The following is a 21,035-nucleotide window of genomic DNA, read 5'->3' on the forward strand; positions in this document are numbered from 1 at the left end:
AACCTCCTCTTAGGGGGGGTTATGAATACTAGACAAGAAATATGGGTGGAGTATTCAGAAAACTTCCATATGACTATTGCATATGTTCCTGATCTTTCTAATGTGGCCTTCTATTTGGCAAGGAAGATGGGTGGAGTATTTGCCAAACTTCCATATAACTATTGAATTGGTCTTTCTAATGTGGTTGCCGGTGCTCTTAACAGAATGCCTCAAGCTTTAGCAATGGCAATTTCAACAATTCAAACGACATTCCAATAATTTTTAAAAATCAATATCCAAACGATCGAGAGTTTGTAAATGCTTTTCTAGTAATTACAACATCGCACCCTAACCTTTCTGATTTGAAGATTTATGCAACTTATTCTCTCGTCGATAGATTCCTTTATTATCAAAATCACATTTGTGTCTCTCATACCACAAGTGTGCGTTAACTTTTAGTAAAGGACATCATGAGGTTCCTTATGCAGCCCATCCTGGTATCAACAAGACTTACAGGTTGCTGACAGCTTTCTATTATTGGCCCCAAATGAAGCAAGCTGTTATAAAGTTTGTTACAGCACGTTTTTCTTATCAACGAATTCAAGTAAGAATCCTATACTCCATGCTTGCAATGAAACAATCCTTAAAAAGTGTCTTTGCAAAAATTGGTCTTCTAGCTATAGTCTTCTTCAACCACTTCCTATATTGAATGATCGATGGGAAATGTCATGTGCACACGGTACAGTGTGTATCTACCGTGTGCACATGACAGGAAAGAATCAATATGGATTTCATTACTTCTTTGCCTCGTTCTTCGAAAGATAATACACATATAATGGTGGTAGTAGACATAATTGTCCAAGATGGCACATTTTATACCATGCAAGAAGACAGCTCAAGCTCCAAATATTGCTTCATTATTTCTTGAGTATATTTTTAGGACATGGATTTCCAAAGTCCATGGTTTTAGATTGAGAGCTAAGTTTACAAGACATTTTTGGACTTCACTTTTCAAGTCACTTTGCATAAATTTGTTATTCAGCTCAGCACGTCATCCACAGACAAACTGAAAGGGTTAATCAAATTCTTGAAGAGATGTTTAGACAATATATTCAGCCTCGCTTACCATCTTGGAAAGATTATTTGCCAATGGAGGAATTTGCTTATAACAATTCTTACCATTTAGCAATTGATATGACTCCTTTTCAAGTCGCTTATAGTCATACACCACTTGTGCCATCAAACTTTATTCTTCAACATAAGGTGGCATTAGCGGATCAGATAGTTCAAGAAACGTAAGACATTATTCTTCAAGTTCGAGATCAGATGATTTGAGTTTAGGAACACTATCAACAAACGACTAACAAAAAATGCTGACATGATGAATTTCAAGAAGGTGATATGTTTATTTTGTTCGTTGCTCCTCATCGGTATAAGACAATGAAATCAATTTTTGGAAGTTACGACCATGTTAATATGGTCCTATTCAGATTGTTAAGAATAGTTCTTCCTTGAGTTATAAGTTGGATTTACCGCCTTCATTGGGAAAAATTCATCCAACTTTCCACATATCATGTTCCAGCTTATGTTCTAGAGATTCAAGATGAACACATAATTTTGATCCATAAAAGATTCTTCATGTTTGATAGACAGAAACTCGACAAAAGATTATTACACAGGTCTTGGTACAATGGACAGATTTAGATGACTCGGATTCAGCTGGGCAAAGTGATGAAGATCTTCAACAATACCTTAAATTACTTCTTTCGTCAACAGCCTCAGGGGTTTAGATACAAAACATCAGGTTTCTCACGGGATTAGATACAAACATCAAGTTTCTCAGGGATTAGATACAAACATCAAGTTTCCTGTTTGCAATTTCGAGCCTCAGTCTTATGGCCGAGCTTTGACTCTGGCACAGAATCAAGAGATGATGTTGAACGGAGGTAAGCATAAGCAAGTACAAACCAGTCCCAAACCCCAGTAGCAACAGCAATCTTCATCCCAATCGGTAAGGGTACTCAAAACAGTAAAGACATTAAGGACAATAAGTCACAAAGCACCTCAGGCACCAAGAAAACGCTGTCCAGATGGCCACAATCAAACAGCCTTACATCTTTTCCGCATGGGGGTGGATTACCTCATGGGGTCTCACGCTCTTACTCCTCCCCCCATACTAGCTGACCACGCATTACTTTCTTTCACAATCTCATAACCCACATTACCGCCTACACCCACACCCCCTATCACCACCTTTACCCGGATTCATTTCCATCATGATCTTGACCACACCTATGAGGACCACCTCTCCCGGCACATTTCAGCTCTCGACTTATCCCTCCCTATCTCCACCATTACATCCCAGCTTTCCTCCATCATCCACCATGACTCCGCCCACACTAACACCCCCTATCACCACCTTTACCCGGATTCATTTCCATCATGATCTTGACCACACCTATGAGGACCACCTCTCCCGGCACATTTCAGCTCTCGACTTATCCCTCCCTATCTCCACCATTACATCCCAGCTTTCCTCCATCATCCATGACTCCACCCACGCCACCTTCCCCTACACCACATGCTCCACAGCAAGTTTGCCAATCCCCACAATGGATGGTATGATGAAGAGTGCAAAACCACCAAGCTTCGCCTCTTACGCAAGAGGGAACATGGGCTGATTTCAGCACATAAGATGCAACGCATCTTCCGTACACTCACTCACCGAAAGAAACGCGAAGCTTGGCGCATTCTTGAAAAAAGAGCATCTACACCTATCACAAGATCCTAGCCTTTGGTGGGAAGGCCCTGCACGACACCTGTATGATGTGTGCCAAACCAACCTATACCACAAATGTCACACATCCCTCGGCCTACATCATCTTATCTCTTTGATTTCCCCAATGCCACTAGGGTTCTTAAAAAGTTGCATAATGGGAGAGCAAAAGATCATGAGGATCTACGCACGAAACATTTTGCCCACGGGCACCACGTATTGTCTCCCATTCTTGCCAATCTTTTTAACAGAGCACTCTGTTAAAAGAGCACTCTACGCACGAAACATTTTGCCCACGGGCACCACGTATTGTCTCCCATTCTTGCCAATCTTTTTAACAGAGCATTCTGTGAAGGCTTCCCACCCTCCTGGACTACCAACACCATTGTCCCCATCCACAAAGCAGGAGACCCCACGGACCCAAGTAACTACAGGACTATCATGATTGGTCACACAATGGCCAAAATCTATGGGGCAATACTAGAGGACATAATGAGCTCTATGGCAGAGAGGATGGGAAACAGAGCTTCAGGCTAGGCAGGCTTCAGGAGAAACTTCTCCACGCTGGACAATATCTTTACTTTATGGGCTATCATAGAGGAGGCGAGGTCCTCAAAGAGACATGTGGATTTCCGCAAAGCCTTTGACTCCGTCCATCGATCCCGTCTCACAGGACGCTTGCAGGAGCTCCAGTTCTCACATGAGATGATATGGGGTGTGATGGCACTATATGAGGCAGTACTCGGCTGAGTATGTGCACCCGGTGGGACCTCGGGAGATAAATGTAGCACTATTGGGGTTAAGCAAGGCTGCCCACTCTCACCTACACTCTTTGGCCTATACATTGATGAGATCACAGTATTTGTGGATAGTTTCGGAGGTAGAGGTTCATCATTGGTTCAAACAATAGTGCCCATATTGCTATATGCTAACGACGTTGTCTTGATCTCAGATTCAACTGAGGGTTTACAGAAACACTTAAATGCATTAGACAGATCTTGCAGGGAGCGAGACCTTATGATCAATTTGGGCAAAACCAAGGTTATGATCTTCAACACATCTTATGTCACCTCACAATTTTCTTTCACGTCCAGAGATGCCCTAGTGGAGATTGTGCAGAAGTATGTATACCTAGGAGTCACTTTTACAAGCCCTTTGTTCTGCATGACCACAGCTGCCACTAACCAACCTGCGAGGGGGCATGCCTCCCTAGCCCGTATGGAGAGAGAGTGTTTCCATGCACATTTCCAAGAACCTCGCACTAAGTGTTGGCTCTTTGCTACTCTAGTACGACTAGCGACTATGTATGGTGCAGCCTTTTGGGGGCCCGGCCTAGGGAAGGATCACAAGAGGAGCATAGAGAGACTACAGGTGATGATGTTGTCACGTATGATCAGGAGTAAGGCATCTGTACCACATGACATTCTACATGCAAAGTTTGGGGTGGCCCCACTGGTTACAGATGCCCTTTTTCACACTGTCACTTATATTCAGCATGTATACACGCTTGACAGAGATCGCCTCCCACGACTAGCACTAGAGTCCTATGCAATTATACAACGAGAGGGAGACAGAGCGATTGAGACGAGCTAGACTGCCCTCCTCCTCAGCGACACGCCGCCACCATTACCGACACATGTATGGTACTCTGAGGTAGTCGAGTGGTTTCATGCACATGGCATACAAATGGACCGTCTCCCCCCATTTCAGTATAGCCTGGATTCCCCCTACCTGACAGGAGATCAACCGGATCATCCAGTGTCACGTGCAAACCTTGTTGGTGTACAAGTGACATGGCATTCCTAGAATTCAAAAGCATTAAGCATGGCATTCAAGTATTAAGCAAGCACTTTGAATTGTAGATTGAAACGCTGATGCGCCTATTGCTGAATGCTGAGATAGATGAGATATGTATGCTATTGAAGACTATTTATATGTACAAGTCTAGCAACTAATGCTAGCCGACTGTAGCATAAAGTGCTACACAACTTGCTACATGGATAAATAAAGTAATGATAGTATTAAATGCTAAATAAATACTATAAAATATGGAAAAATTACCAGATAATGTTATGAGACTTCTGCAATGGTATTTGTTTTATTATCTTTAAAGAGACTGACGGTGTGCTGACAATAAGCAAAACGCAAGACCTCTGAAGACCGAGTGTTGGGCTGAACTGTACACTGCTATGGAAGCACCAAAGATGTCCAATCTCGAGCCTATGCACTCTTCCCAATGGAATGAGAAGGGGATGCAAAGCTGAGGTTGAGAGAGGGGCTGTTTGGGACTGTTTTTAGACTGAGTATGAATGCTGCGTTTTACCTTCACCAAGTGGCTAGAGCAAAAAGATGAAATGATGAATGCAGAAAACTGTATGGATGCAGAAAACACAAGGTTGAATGATGGCTGAATGCTGAAACCTACTGCGTTTTGCTGATGCAGGGCTGAATGCTCATGCGTTGATGCGCCTAGGGCTGTAGGCTGAAAACGCTGAGGTATGAGGGCTGAAATCTGCAATCGCTTTATGCTCCTTGTGCTAAAGGCTCCAAGCGTTGATTGGCTTCACTGCTGAATATGATGAATGAATGAATGAATGAATGACTACTATGCTAGGCTATTTATATGGGCAAGATGAGCTAGTTGGCTGGCTACAGTGCTGGCCGACTGCACATGTCCAAATAAAATATCTAAATGATGGAAATTGTGGAAAAAATACCAGAAAATTTCTAGTAAATATTCTGATAAATACTAGATGATATCGGAGGGTTCTGCAATGGTCTAGATGCAATGAATGAATGATGTGCAATATGCAGAATGCTTTCTAATGCAAACCCTAAGGTTTCTACTGACTTTACATGCATGAATGCGTCTCTTCAAGTGGGTTAAGGGACTTGGACTAGCTAACTGAGTGTCTAAGGCTGAGAATGACCTACGTAGCTCGTGCCTGACTTATCCTAGACTAAGGATTACAATGGGGTCACGGCGTACTACAAATATCATCCTGAAAGGTACTAATATTGTTACAATGTTGCACTAATGATGATGAGCCAGTTTGTCACCATGCACTACAGTGCAAAGTGCATGTGACATGCTATGCGTATCACCATTGGCCAAATCAGGGTATCCTCCCACCGCCTTAGAGTAGAGATTCGCAGAGCTGAGGATATCCCACATAAGGAGAGGACATGCACAGTATGCACCACAGGAGAAGTAGAGAGTGAGGCCCAATATATGTTCAATTGCCCGGCTTACTATGAGATACGGGGGAGATTCCACTGCCTCTTCTGAGAGGGATTCCGACCACTCACATGGGTGATACAGTTTGAGGCTCAGAGGTGCTTGGACATGTACTTGATGGAGCTCAGACGACATAGGGATGTAGTGTTGAGGCAACATGCTGAGAGACAGCCCTGGCTCCGACAGGACACAGAGAGCCATCACAGATTTCTTTGTGGTACAAACATCCACATCGAAATCCACTGCCCACGACAGTTCCTCTACTACGACATCAAAGCCCACCACCCGTACACATGCTCTAGCTCCATGCCCCAAAGGAGTTCTTCTTAGCGAGAGAGCTCGATCCATTCTGCGAGCCAGACATCCCTAGAGCATCAGGACCCTCCACCACATAGGGACGGATTCATGAGGTTCTCCACTGACATGACACGCTCCCATCACAGAGGCTTGACATTCACTCCACCATCACATCGGTTCTAGTTGAGGTGGGTATCGTCATTAGCTGATCACAACATATCTCACTCTACACATGATCATCTGTTGATCACATGTACTATCAGATGTCTTCATTTTAAATTTTCTTTCAGTTTTCCATGGCTCAATATATCCATGGTACCATTGTACTACTTTTGGTCTCATAGGCCCTTGGGGTCTTCCGTGGACATTAATATAACTTTCTTTCTTTCTTTCTTTCTCTCTTCAGCTCTACCTCCTGTGTATAAAAGATTTTAAGTGGATGTTTCATGCTCACTACATAAAGGTATAAAGAAGGTCTTGTTGTGCGTTACACGATCTGGCCAGTTGCACGTTACAATGTTACACACCCCCAAACTCCCCCCGCACCCCCCCCCCTGCGGCGCTCCAATGAAACCTTTAGGAAAATTCTGGCATTCGTAGAAAACGTTTCAGAAACATTTAGGAAATGTGTTTTCAGAAATGCCTGGTGACTATGGTCTGGGCACATTTGGACTGCTCAGTAATGTAGAAAACTGACGTTTTTATCCCTTTTCTCTGGTTGACCTACTCCTCATGCTCCTGAGACTGCCAATATTGCTCCTTTTATTTCCAACTCTGTACTCTCATAGAACAATGCCAATGAGTTTTGTCCTTCCCCAATATGAGCATGAAATTCAAGCTAATCCATGTGCTTCCCTCTCACTGACATCTCCTGCTAAAGCCTATCCATGAGTAGCTTGACACATTCTAGATTGCATGAGGTTGATGCACGTGACAATAATGGCAAAGTTGCCATGCTTCGTAGATCAATAAGCTAACGAAAGATTTCCATTCACAATGAAAAACGTGTTGGGAGGTCATGAATGACGATACAGTGCACCAAGGAGCAGTAATTCGTATATCATGAGAAGCACTTATAGGAGAGCAAGTGCCATGTTGGACTTAGGCCCAGTTCAGACGCTTCCGCTGGAAAAGGACGTATGCAGGCATGGAACTCTGCTGGGCAGTTCACACAAAGCGGCGGCAATAACAAAATGATTCTGACACTCACACCAATCAACGAACGAATGTAGTCCATGTGGTTAAGGTGTTTGGCCATACGTGATAAGTCCGGGTTTCAAACCCTACCAGCTGCAAAACGAAATTGTCTTTTAGTGAAATCTCGGAGATGGCCTCCGCTTGGTCAAGGCCCGAGGGGTTGAGGTGAGACTTTTTTTTCTTGCCGGACGCCGGTGATGTGGATAGCATACGAAACAGAACTAGCCCACCTCCTGTTTTCCACTTTTTCACCGGAAGCATATGAACTGGGTCTTCTTTGCAACATGTACGAAGCAACACTTGTTGAAGGCCTTGAGAGTAGCAACGATTAGAATACCAACCACACTTTGCAGCCTTGCTGACACATGTTAGAGCTCTATATACAACCATCACATAAAAGCATGCAGCTCTCAGAGCATTTTCACAGTTGTCTGAGTAGGATATAGACTAGATCCCCCTATCCACCACACTACGTGGATGGAGACTCCAAAGATTCTCACTCAATGTACACAAAGGATTGGCTTCAAACAGTGTTAGCCTCACACGTATGTCCAAGTTCCAAGTAGCTCACATCAGAGTCGGAAATGTCAAAGTTGAGAGGTCTCTATGCCTCAGAATCACAAAGATCCAATTAGGAATGTAATTAGCAGTTCAGAGGCTGAGGGGTGAATCATGCAACAGATTTCGCACCAGAGGAAATCCCCGCCCATAACAAAGCTGGCCAAGCAATTGCAAAGGTAGCAGAAAAGTGGTGGTTCACACGGTTGCAGTTGTGCATGCCATAGGGCCTATGTATGTAGTGGCAGCACAGAACCCCCCAAGGGAGGCGCCCAGACCAGCCACCCAGTTGGGGCTGGCTGATAGCCAACCAGCAGATCTAGAACAGCAAGCTGACCAGCTGATTGGCAGTGATCCCACTTGGGCTACATTTGGGGCTCATAGAAAGGGTCTCCCCATCACCCATTTCCTTGTTTCAAGCATTGAAAACAGCATCCCCCTTCCTCCTTGGCAAGCAGCAGTAAGTGTAACAAATGCTCGTCTCTACTGCTCAGTTGATTTGGACCACAAAATGCCCCAGAGGTTTAAACAAAAGCATTTAGCAATGATATTTAAGTACAAAATAATGGATTAAGATCTGCACCTGATAAAAAGGTTGATTTTTTCCACGAGACAGGTTCTTGACCAATGCAGCTGAAGACCAACCGTCTGATTCAGAGCAGAAAGGATCCATTCCACATACGACACCTCTGTATCCTGAAAGAAAATTTGCGATGGACATCATGGATATGCTTCTCAAAATCAAAGAAGCATTCGGTCACTTTTCTTTGAGCTATACTTAGTCCACACAGAACTCTACCTAATTAGTGCCTTGCAGAGAGAGAAAAGATGGCCACAAAGGTAGCAGGGGAGAGAGTGTGCTACTCGGGAGGAGATGATCTTTACTACCACGGGCTCCTTTTCACCAGACTGGACTGCCGAGACCAGGGTCCCAATCTTGCTCAACTCAACTTCATTTATCCTGACGAGTGTTGATGAGCACGAAGGCTGATCCATCTGCTTCCTAGTTGGCACTACCTTCTCCGACCACTCCCCAATTCCCTTGCACTTTGGTGACTCATGGCAGCAAGACCATCAACACAACCAAGATCCTGATTCCCAAATTGCCTCATCCAAGATCCAGATATCTGCCACCACATTGAGAAGATTCGGGAGTCCTCCCCAGATGCTGCTGCTTCACCCCTGGATAGGACTCTAAGACTCTTCAGGAGCTCAGCCTCTTCCTGTAAGCGGCCACCCAAGACAGGCTCTAGGCTTTCTAGGAGTAGCAGAGGAGCCTCCACCATAGCTTATCCTCAATTTAGCATCTCGAGGAGTAGACCATAGTCAGCCCTTGGATTGGCACCGCCCACAGCTAGAGGCCACCCATACCATCACGTGCACCCTACACTTGCGTTGGGGTGCACAGTGACACACTAGCATGATCATCAATGCAACCTTTGTACATGAGTAATACCTTTTTCTAGGAATATTTGTCGTACACCGTGACCCCATTGTGCGCCCTCGGACAGTCAGACACGAGCTACATAGGTCAGTCTCCGAGCCATAGAGGTCAGTCGGGAGTCAGTCCTCTTAACCCACTTGGAGACTTCATTAAATAGAGCATGTCGCAGTCAGCCTTAGCAGTAGGTTTTGCATCAAAAGAATCTAGCCAAGTCAAGGATAGAAATATACAAGATATTGCAGCCTTGCATTGGACCATGGGCAGCCCATGCCTTATGGGCGCCTTTGGGCAGCCCAAACAACAGCCTAATCTGGCTGTATGGTCCAGCCAGCATCCCTAGGGGCCATAAGGGCCTGGCCAACAAAGTGCTCCAGTCGGCCAGCCTAGAGGGGCTGACAGCAGCCTGTGGCAGGCAAAGTTCAAACAGCAGGCTGGACAGCATCTAAGTCATGCGCAACATTTATGCTAGCATAAAATGAATATTCAGCATTTCTTGTCCAAGATGACTTGGCCAACAGGGTATAAACAGGCTGACCTGCTACAGTAATGTCACCTGCACCCATGCACTGTGGTACACGGTGACAACAGTGCAAGAATCATGTACAGAAGTAGTACCTTTTACGATTTACTTGTCGTATGTAGTGACCCCTTTGTGAGCCCAGTCCGGGAGATGACAGGCACGAGCTACGTAGGTCAGTCTCCCAGCCTTACAGTGTCAGGGCAGTCCTCTTAACCCACTGTGGAGAATTCAGCATTCAAGAACATGTAGATGTTAGCCATAGCAATAGATGCATTAGAGCATGTAGAAGCACTCATATAGAAGGGGCCAGCCCTAAGGCAGCCCCAAGAGGTGGCTAGCCTTGCAAAAGGGTAGCAAAACCCTTGCCATGCCTTCCAGACCATGTCGGCAGCCCCTTCTGGGATTGGGGCTCCAGTAGGCCAGGCTCATGTGGACATGGGTTCAGTCAGCCAGATCTGGCAGCCACCCGACCAGCTAACAAGCAGCAGACTAGCATCTTATGCTAGTCGTGATCAGTTGCTGCAGCCGACTGGCATTTAATGCTAATCGTGGACATTTCCAGCCAGCCGACTTGCTTTATGGGCAGCCAACTGGGCACCCTGAAGTGTATAAAAAGGCAAAAGATCAGTTCAGTCCCAAAATCATCAGATACAAATCAAAGATTATCATCAGAAGTCAAGCATGTGTGCCTAGGCTTGTGCATGTGCATACTTACAGCCATACTTGTGCTCGCTTGTGCTCTCAGCCCAAGGCAAAGAAGCTCAGTCTCTTCAAGAGTATTCAAGACACCTTCCCTCAGTCTCAGGCCGGTGTATTTCTCTTGAAGATAGTTTCAAAGTCGCCTAAAGCTAATGCACAGTTCTGCCCAGTCCCAAAATCATCATATACAAATCAGAGATTATCATCAGAAGTCAAGCATGTGTGCCTAGAATTGTGCCTGTGCATACTTACAGCCATACTTGTGCTCTCAGCCCAAGGCAAAGAAGCTCAGTCTCTTCAGGAGTATTCAAGATACCTTCCCTCTGTCTCGGGCCGGTGTATTTCTCTTGAAGATAGTTTCAAAGTCGCCTAAAGCTTATGCATAGTTCTGCCCAGCGTTTGGTCGCTTTGTCCTTGCGTTTGGCGGTGAGTCAGTCAATTTGTCCGCTTAGTCTTGTGGACACAATTCAGTTTGTTTACAGTTCTCTAGAAAAAGAAATAAAGCAAATGGGGCTGGGGGGGTGCGCCTTTCAGTGGGTAATTTAGGACACCATCTGGTGTTGTCTCTACTACATCTATTTTTAGATTCATGCATGTTGTTTTAAAGGAACGCTTCCACAAAAAAAAGACGAAGACAACCAAAAGTTGAAGTGCAGATGGAAAAAAAACTGGCAGACTTACACAAGCAACCTTGGCGAACAAAGTTCCTCAATGGAACAATGGTGTCGATGGATGACTGAAAAAGACAAGTGAGACTGTGAAGCAAGACTAGCCGAACAGTTGGCAGAGAAAGCCAAACGCAAGGCCAAAGAGGAGCGATTGTGGGCGGAGCTCGAAATGAAGGCCGACCACAAGTGATAGGCCCGAGAAGACTTGAGGGACGAGTTCCAATAGACACTTCGGACTCTGGTAACTTCTTTCCACCCTTCTCAATCCTCCACATCCCCATCCAGAGCTTTGACAACAGTTATTCGTGCCTCACCGAACTTCACCAAGTATGACGGCAAGTGCGACCATTCGGTTGTGAACAGTTTATTCACCAGTTTGTTGCCCACTTTCCTCTTTCAAAAATCACAAAAACCCAAGACAAAGTCCATCTAGTGGCTCCACACCTCACCGGTGATGCAGTCACTTGGTGGCAACACTGGTCCCGTTTGCATACAGATCCTTACACTAGCTTACCGGACTATGATTGGGACACCTTTGTGTCTGATTTGAAGACCAGGTTTCCACCTCTGCAGTACATGACAAATCTAGAACATGAGTTCTTCAAACTCACCCAGAACGGTTCCCCTGTGCTCACTTACTCGAACAAGGTGATCACATCAGCTCAACAGTTGGGGAAGTCCAAGGAGGAGAAGCTCAAGCAGTTCATTCGGGGATTGGATCCAAACATTCAGTTCCCTGTTCGAAATTTCGAACCTCGGACATACAACAAGGCTTTGACCCTTGCACAGAATCACGAGATGATGCTCAATGGAGGCAAGCCCAAGACTGCTCCAATCACCCCCAAACCTCAGCCAACAGAAGTAAGCCAACCAGTGGAACCAGGCGTCTAACCAGCAATAAGGTAAGGGGGCTCCCAACAACAATAACAACAACAAGGATCAAAAGAAGAAGGGCCAGAATAGCTCCGGGAAGGAGTGACAAGATGGACCTAAGAAGACCCCTGAAGAAAAGATCAAGGAGGGCCTTACTGGAGGATTCCTGCAGTCAGATGAGAAGGAACGGTACTTCAAAGAGAACCGTTGTTTTTTCTGCTACCACACGGGACATGCCAAGAAGGGTTGTACCAAATGGCAAGCGGAAAAGAGCAAACAACCAGCCTCTATAGTGGCTACTGCTGCAGTTGTACCACCCCCTCAACCACCAATGTTGTTCAGCTTTTGCCCGGTACCCGCAGTGGTATTTAATGATAAGCAGGAAGGCGAAGTTGAAGAGCGTCAAAAAAGTCTTATCAAAGCTTATGGCACCGCGAAGGGGTAACAGTTTGTTGTTATCTTCAACATGGGCAGTTCAGAAGAAGCCATCTCTCCACAGTTGGCGGCCAAGATGAAATGTGTCCTTGCGCCGTACCATTTGGACGTGGACGGGTTCACTCCCGGCCTCCTACATACTCATATTTCTTAGAAAGCTCAACAGTTTGCCTTCACAGTTCAAAGGGAATTGTCTTGCCCCTTCTCGGGCGCGACATGATCCTTGGGATTCAGTGGTTCCGCTAGTTGCGCCCATTCCTGATTGGAGGCAGGACACCTTCACAATCGTCGAAGGTTTGTCTGAGCCTACTATCATTCGCAAGGATCGGAGTATTCATGGTATCCTACTTATTTCCCACCTTCAAGCCAGTAGAGCTATTAGAAAGGGAGGTGAGTGTGCGATGATCTATGTCCCCGCCCACGGCAGATAGCGACATCCATCGCGACTCCATTAGAACCCGAGATGACTGGCCTCCTTCAAAAGTTTCAAGACATCATGTTGAGGAATGATCTTCCACCAACACCCCCACCCTCTCGTCTTGAGGACCATCATATCAAATTGGTACCTAGAGCTGAGCCACCAGTAAGTTTCCATATCGTCTTTCCAAGGCATTGGAACCTGAGTTGGAGACGCAACTAGCACAGTTGCTGAGGTCTGGTTTCATCAAGCCTTCTTCCTCTCCATTTGCTGCACCGATTCTGTTTGTGCAGAAGAAGGATAAGACCGCACGTCTCTGTGTGAACACCGAGCCTTCAACAAGTTGACAGTCAAGAATAAGTTTCCAATGCCAAGGATAGACTACATCCTTGAAAGGCTCAACGGTGCTCAGTACTTCACAAAGATCGACCTCAAAAGTGGCTTCACCAAGTCAGGATTTTCAAGGCCGATATCCCAAAGATTGCCTTTCGAACAGAACGAGGGCAACCAATGCATTCAACAAGATGATGTCACGAGTCTTCGTTGTACTCATCGGTATATGTCTTTTCATTTTTTTGGATGACATTCTTATTTTTTCTACCACTGCAAAGCAGCATGTGAAAGATGTGCAGAAGGTCTTGCAGCTTTGCAAGACAACGAACTCTACATTAATGGAAAGAAGAACATATTTGGAGTTCAAGAAGTTCAGGACCTGGGCTATGTGATAGGTTCTGCTGACATTCACCTTGACCCTGAAAAGATAAAGGCAATCCTCGATTGGGACGTTCCAAAGACAGCCCAAGAGATACATTCCTTCATGGGCTTGTGCCAAGCATATAGCTCGCATATGGATCGGTTTTCTAACCTTACAACACCATTGATAGATTTGCTGAAGGGCGTGAAGACTAGAAGACTGAAAGTTTCAGTCACAGGTAAGGCTTTAGAGGCTTTCTTTGCTTTGCAAAAGGCAGCTTCCGAAGCTCCAGTTCTTAAACTCGCATCAAGGGATGACCCTTTTGAGGTAATCACCGATGCCAGTAATCTCACCATAGGAGCAGTTTTGCAACAAGAAGGTAGACCAGTGGCGTATTACAGCAGAAAGTTGAATTGTGCAGAAAAAAATTATTCTGTATATGACAAAGAGTTGCTAGGGGTTATCACAGCCTCAAAGCAGTGGAAACCTTTTCTTTATGGAAGGGAATTTACTGTGAAGACAGACCACCAAACCTTGAAGTGGTTGCAAACTATGCCAAGTGCCCAATGGAGCGATAGACAGCATCGATGGAGTCAATTGTTCCAACAATTTAGAGGAATGATTGAGTATGTATCGGGTAAGAACCACCCTGTAGCGGACGCTCTCAGTTGCAAAGGTAGTATTCAAACAGTACAGGAGTCCAATGTGTTGGAGATACAAGACAGTATGAAGACACGGTATATAGATTGTCCAGAATTTTGAACTCCTTACAATATGGCCCTTTATTCAGAACCAGGTCATTACACTATTCAAGACGGTTGGCTCTTTTACAAGGGTCGTCTATGTGTTCTCAGGGAGAAAAGACTAGCACTCCTCCACGATGCCCATGATTCACTTGTTGGTGGTCATCGCGGGATCAACAGTAACTTGGAATAGTTAGAAAGATCGTTTTATTGGCCGAAGATGCGAAAAGATGTGTACAACTATGTTTCTCAGTGTCCTATATGTCAAAAAGTGAAAGTACCTCATACCAAACAAGCAGGGTTGCTTCAGCCATTGTCCATTCCTGAGGGTCCGTTTCACGACATTTCGATGGATTTTGTTGGACCCCTTCCCGCATCTACTGGATCTGGGAATACTCAGTGTATGACGATAGTTAGCAGATTCAGTAAATTGTGTATGCTTATACCATGCAAATAGACGGCCACAGCAGAAGATATAGCTCGGCTCTTTCTCCGACATTGGTATCCAGTTTGTGTATTACCATGGACCATTACTTCAAATCGGGACCCAAAGTTTACATCTCACTTCTGGCGAGCTCTGTTCAACAACTTTGGTAATTGTCCACTGCATTCCATCCCCAGACCGATGGCCAAACCAAGATTTACAATCAGTTGGCTTTCGATGTGCTTAAAGCGTACTACCATGATCAACAGTCGAAATGGGAGCTTCATCTCTCGTTGGTACAGGCGATTCTTAACGACACTCACTCATCCAGTGCTGGCAGAACTCCGTACGAGGCAACCTTTGGTCGAAGATTTTCATCCCTTTGCACGAGGATGATCTCTCCTTCCTTGGAAGCCAACAAGACGACAGAAAATTTTTCAGCCATCATTGAGTCCATCAAAGAGCATCTTACCAAAGCTCGGGAGACTTACACCAGACAGGTAAACAAGTCACCGAGGGAGACGTCAATTTCAAAGAAGGTGACTAGGTATGTTTAAGGATCATGAAGCAAAGACTCAAGCAAGTGGGCAAGCGCTCTCCAAAGTTGTCATTCAGAAGTTTTTGTCCTTTCCCATCATAAAGAAGATAAGCAACATCACCATGCAACTCAGATTGCTAGACAGTTGGACAATGCACGTCTTCCATGTCTCTTGATTAAAGCCTTATATTGGACCTTCATCGCAAAATGTTCCAGAAGAGCAGCAGGCAGGCAGAAATGGTTTTGATGAAGTAGAGGTGATAGAGCCTGAGCAGATCCTTCTACATCGCTAGAAGCATGGTTCTGGACAACGTCCACCAATTTTAGGCAAAGTTCAAAGATCGAGGGACGCATGACGCCATTTAGCTAGATGAAGAATTCTTCCTTGAGTATCCACAGTTATTGGCGAACTACCTCGAAGCTATGAACCTGCCGCCAAGCTAAGCAAGAGGGAATGTCACGTGCACCCATGCACTGTGGTACATGGTGACAAATTGACTCATCAACAGTGCAAGAATCATGTACAGAAGTAGTACCTTTTACGATTTAATTGTCGTATGCCGTGACCCCTTTTGTGAGCCTAGTCCGGGACATGTCAAGCACGAGCTACGTAGGTCAATCTCCCAGCCTTGTCAGGGCAGTCCTCTTAACCCACTGTGGAGAATTCAGCATTCAGGAATATGTAGATGTTAGCCATAGCAATAGATGCATTAGAGGACTAATATAGAAGAGGCCAGACCCAAGGCAGCCCCAAGAGGTGGCTAGCCTTGCAAAAGGATAGCAAAACCCCTGCCATGCTTTCCAGACCATGTCAGCAGCCCCTTGTGGGATTGGGGCTCCAATCGGCCAGGCCCATGTGGACATGGGTTCAGTCGGCCAGATCTGGCAGCCACCCGGACCAGCTAACGGGCAGCTGACTAGCATCTTATGCTAGTCGTGATCAGTTGCTGCAGCCGACTGGCATTTAATGCCAGTCGTGGACATTTCCAGCCAGCCGACTTGCTTTATGGGCAGGCGACTGGGAACCCTGAAGTGTATAAAAAGGCAAGATCAGTTCAGTCCCAAAATCATCAGATACAAATCAGAGATTATCATCAGAAGTCAAGCAATGTGCAGTCCTATAGCTATTTGGACTTGCATAAGTGGCCTGAAGAGTCTTCTACAGTGCCTTGGATTGGTGGATATTCAGCCGACGTACGGTCCTCGTCCTTGCGTTGGACAGTCATATTGCTTGTTCTCAAGCATTGTACTGCATTCTCCAAAGAAGTAATATAAGCAAATACTCGTGGAGGGGGGGCCTTCAGTGGGTAATTGGGACCCATTACTATGTCATCTACTTCTCTTCTCTCTCTCTAATCTGTGAATTGGATGCTAAAGGTCTCACCACATAAAGGTATAAGGAAGGCCCTGTTGTGCGTTACCACGATCAACCTCAGTGCATGCAACATTGGTATCAGAGCATCAAGTCAGTGACCCAACTCTTTTCCCCCCTCCTATTGTATGATTTAGCCCCTCAGTTCTTTGTATTGATGCTTGTACTTTTCAGCACCTCGGGAGAGTCTCCCGGGCTGCCTTGCTTTGTTCACTGCTCTGTTTTTCTTGTGAGCAGGAGAGGATCTTTTGTAGCCCTACGGGCGTTTTTATATAACTAATGAAAGGATCTTTTCTCGGAAAAAAAAAAAGGGTCAATGACCCAACTCGGCTACCTAAAGAAGTGAGAGCATCTGATGGATGGTAACACTGCAGTCCAGAAAAAACACCCAGGCCTCCACCATGTCGAGAAAGACATCGCATCAAGAGGAAAGCAAGAAGGAAGTTATGGAAACACGAAGCTTCCAAAGCAACACACCAAAAGAAAGTACGCTTCCACCAAGCACAAAAGAGCTCCTGACAATAATGATGGAGCAAATAAATTCATTGAAGATGCAGCTTGCCGCAGAAAAGAGAAGCCCAAAGAAGGCCTCTCAGATCTGGCACAAATGTTCTTAGGTCTGGAGGAATGAAGAAGAAAAGACGACGAAAGATGTGAAGAAGCAAGGAGAAAAGCTGAAGAAGAAAAAAATAAAGAAGAACAAAGACGTGCAGAGGAACAAAGGGATAAGGAAGCCCCACGCAAATATGAGGAAGACAAGCACTGTTTAGAAGCCGCCAACCGAGAGTTTCAACAAAGACTCAACTAGAAAGCTATGCAAATCTAGCATGGCAATAGTGAGTAGTATCTCACTCCAGACGAGCCTGGTTGTTGTTAGTATCGGATCCGACATATGTAGTGTACATAAACTCGGGCTGAGTTAGGATAGGAGGCTAAGTCGGAGAGCTTAGTGGTAAATCCTAGCTTTGCCGCTATAATGAGGAGGCAGCAAATAATGTTCTCATAGTTATACTTCATACCAACACCAAACAGGGATAGGATGATATTCCTAAGTTCATCATCACAAAGTACTGTGATGTTTGCATTTATATTGAATGTATGATGTAATGAGACATTGGGCTTGTGTAATTACCATCAATTATCTAGCAACCTATGGCTTCGCAGCAAGCTCAGTCATTATCTGTGGATTGATAATGTGGTTATTAGTAGTTTGGAATTTTTTCTTGATAGATGGTACAACCCACCCAAATGATTCATAAGTGTGTAACCTTGCGTGAGTACTACTAGACATTTGCTTACCAATGACTTCCCCAATTAATGGCACGTCGGATTGCCCGTAGCGGCGGTCAAGCTCGGCCGGACACGTGGGAGAAATATGCTAATTACTCCATTGACAATGGGTACTTACTCTACAAGGGTAGAATATGTGTACCAACTGTTGGTGACTTTCGGGCCCAAATTCTTAAAGAAAGTCATGATAGTCCAAGTGCGGGTCATCCTGGGATTCAGAAGACCTATGCACTAGTAAAAAGACAGTTTTATTGGCCGAGTTTGTTTAAGAATGTCCAGACTTATGTGCTGAAATGCAGTAAGTGCCAAGTCAATAAACATGAACGTCTTAAGGTTGGAGGACTACTCCATCCGCTGGAGATTCCTCAAGGGAAATGGGAAAGCATTTCCATGGATTTCATTACCGGTTTACCCAAGACGAGTCGAGGGAATGACTTGGTGTGGATGGTAGTGGACAGGTTAACTAAAATGGCAAAGTTTATTGCCACGAAGAAAACTGTTAAAACGCCAGAGTTGGCAAAACTCTTTATTGAACATCTCTACAAGCTATATGGCCTGTCCGCAGATATAGTGTCGGATAGAGATAGAAAGTTCAACAGTCATTTTGGAGGGAAGTCTTCAAAAAGTTGGATACTACTCTGAGTATGAGTACGGCAGATCATCCGGAGTCTGATGGTCAAACCGAAAGAGTTAACCAAATTCTAGAGGATATGTTGCGTTCTTATGTTAGTAAGAAGCAATCTAATTGGGAAGAGTACTTGCCCTTATTGGAGTTTGCCTATAACACCTCCAAACACTCAGCGACTGGATTTACACCATTCATGTTAATGTATGGATTCCAGCCGAGATCTCCGATGGCTGTAGGCCTAGAAAAGGAGAAGATTCAATCTGTCAAGGATTTCCTTGAGATATGAATGATATGCTTAGAGCCGCACGTGAGAGCATTCGTAGCGCTCAGGATCACGCTAAAACTTATGCAGATAAAGGACGAAGAAAGGTGACCTTTACAGAAGGTGACTTTGTATTCCTCAAGGTTCCTGCGCAGTCAGAAACCATGAAAACGGGAAAGTGTGATAAACTTTCTCCGAGATATTGTGGTCCTTTTAAAATCCTTAAGAAGATTGGGGACGTAGCATATAAACTTGAGTTACCGGAGAGTTCTCAAGTCCATCCTGTCTTCCATGTCAGTAAGCTGAAGAAATCAGTTCACGGGTTAGAGAACGCAGTTTCTCCAAAGATTTTGGTGGACTTGATAGAGCCACCAAAGATACCACATGAACCTGAAAAGATTCTACAGTATCGTGACAGACAAACCCGACATAAAGTGTACCAGGAGGTACTTGTTAAATGGACAGATAGGGATGAGGAGGTAGGTACCTGGGAACGCCGTAGTGCAATTTCCAAAAGGTTTCCCCAGTTTGTTTTCGAGGATGAAAACTCTTCTTAAGGGGAGGGTAATGTCACGTAGGTTGTAACGCCTGTGAGACCGACGGCAGACCGGATGGCCAGACGGGGCTTTTGCGTCAACGCCTCGGCCGGAGCGCCGAGGACGTGGCCATCCGGGGTTTAGTGGGAGAGGACGCCCATGCGGAGTCATGGGCAGCCAGGCTAGTGTGGACGGCAGGCCACACACTATATAGCCTGGGGGATGAGGGGCAATCCTCATTCTTCCTCTATGGCTAGGTGGTGAGCCAGGTGGTGAGCCAGGGGCGTCCCCTCTCATGGTAATGCCCGTAGTGGCGTTACGGATATCTAACACAATGTCACGTAGGCTGTAACGCCTGTGACCGACGACAGACCGGATGGCCAGACAGGGCTTTTGCGTCAACGCCTCGACCGGAGCGCCGAGGACGTGGCCATCCGGGGTTCAGTGGGAGAGGACGCCCATGCCGAGTCATGGGCGGCCAGACTAGTGTGGACGGCAGGCCACACACTATATAGCCTGGGGGATGAGGGACAATCCTCATTCTTCCTCTATGGCTAGGTGGTGAGCCAGAGGCCGTCCCCTCTCATGGTAACGCCCGTAGGTGGCGTTATGGATATCTAACACTTGGTGTAGCATTGGTCACCACTAAACACAGACCCTCTCACAGGCCAATTTCAATTTGATTGGGCTACTTTCGTGGCTGACCTCAAGGCATGTTTTCTTCCACCGTAGTACATTACCAATATTGAGGATAGGTTTTACAAACTCACTCAGGGCGGTTCCCTGTTTTGACCTATTCCAACAAGGTCATTACCATGGCCCAGGGGCGTCCCCTCTCATGGTAATGCCCGTAGTGGCGTTACGGATATCTAACACAATGTCACGTAGGCTGTAACGCCTGTGAGACCGACGGCAGACCGGATGGCCAGACGGGGCTTTTGCGTCAACGCCTCGACCGGAGCGCCGAGGACGTGGCCATCCGGGGTTCAGTGGGAGAGGACGCCCATGCCGAGTCATGGGCGGCCAAGCTAGTGTGGACGGCACGCCACACACTATATAGCCTGGGGGATGAGGGGCAATCCTCATTCTTCCTCTATGGCTGGGTGGTGAGCCAGAGGCCGTCCCCTCTCATGGTAACGCCCGTAGTGGCGTTACGGATATCTAACACTTGGTGTAGCATTGGTCACCGCTAAACACAGACCCTCTCACAGGCCAATTCCAATTTGATTGGGCTACTTTCGTGGCTGACCTCAAGGCATGTTTTCTTCCACCGTAGTACATTACCAATATTGAGGATAGGTTTTACAAACTCACTCAGGGCGGTTCCCTGTTTTGACCTATTCCAACAAGGTCATTACCATGGCCCAGCAGTTGGGTATATCGAAAGAAGATAAGCTAAAGCAGTTTATTAGAGATTTAGACACAAACATTAGGTACCCAATTAGG

At 45.7% G+C, this 21,035-nt stretch overlaps 1 protein-coding gene across 4 annotated transcripts in view; it reads right to left on the minus strand.

Moving 5' to 3' along the window:
• The window catches only part of LOC147627148 (uvrB/uvrC motif-containing protein), a 56,589-nt gene that overhangs the window by 13,675 nt on the left and 21,879 nt on the right, over positions 1-21,035 (minus strand). For all 4 annotated transcript variants that reach the window (XM_086815773.1, XM_086815772.1, XM_086815770.1 and 1 more), the window contains exon 6: positions 8,629-8,741. In XM_086815773.1, the coding sequence (XP_086671899.1) occupies positions 8,629-8,741 (113 nt within the window). The remainder of the gene's footprint in view (positions 1-8,628; positions 8,742-21,035) is intronic.

The sequence above is a fragment of the Cibotium barometz genome, chromosome 21 (genome assembly GCF_041138505.1).
Source record: "Cibotium barometz isolate CiBa-2024 chromosome 21, ASM4113850v1, whole genome shotgun sequence".
NCBI lineage: Eukaryota > Viridiplantae > Streptophyta > Polypodiopsida > Cyatheales > Cibotiaceae > Cibotium > Cibotium barometz.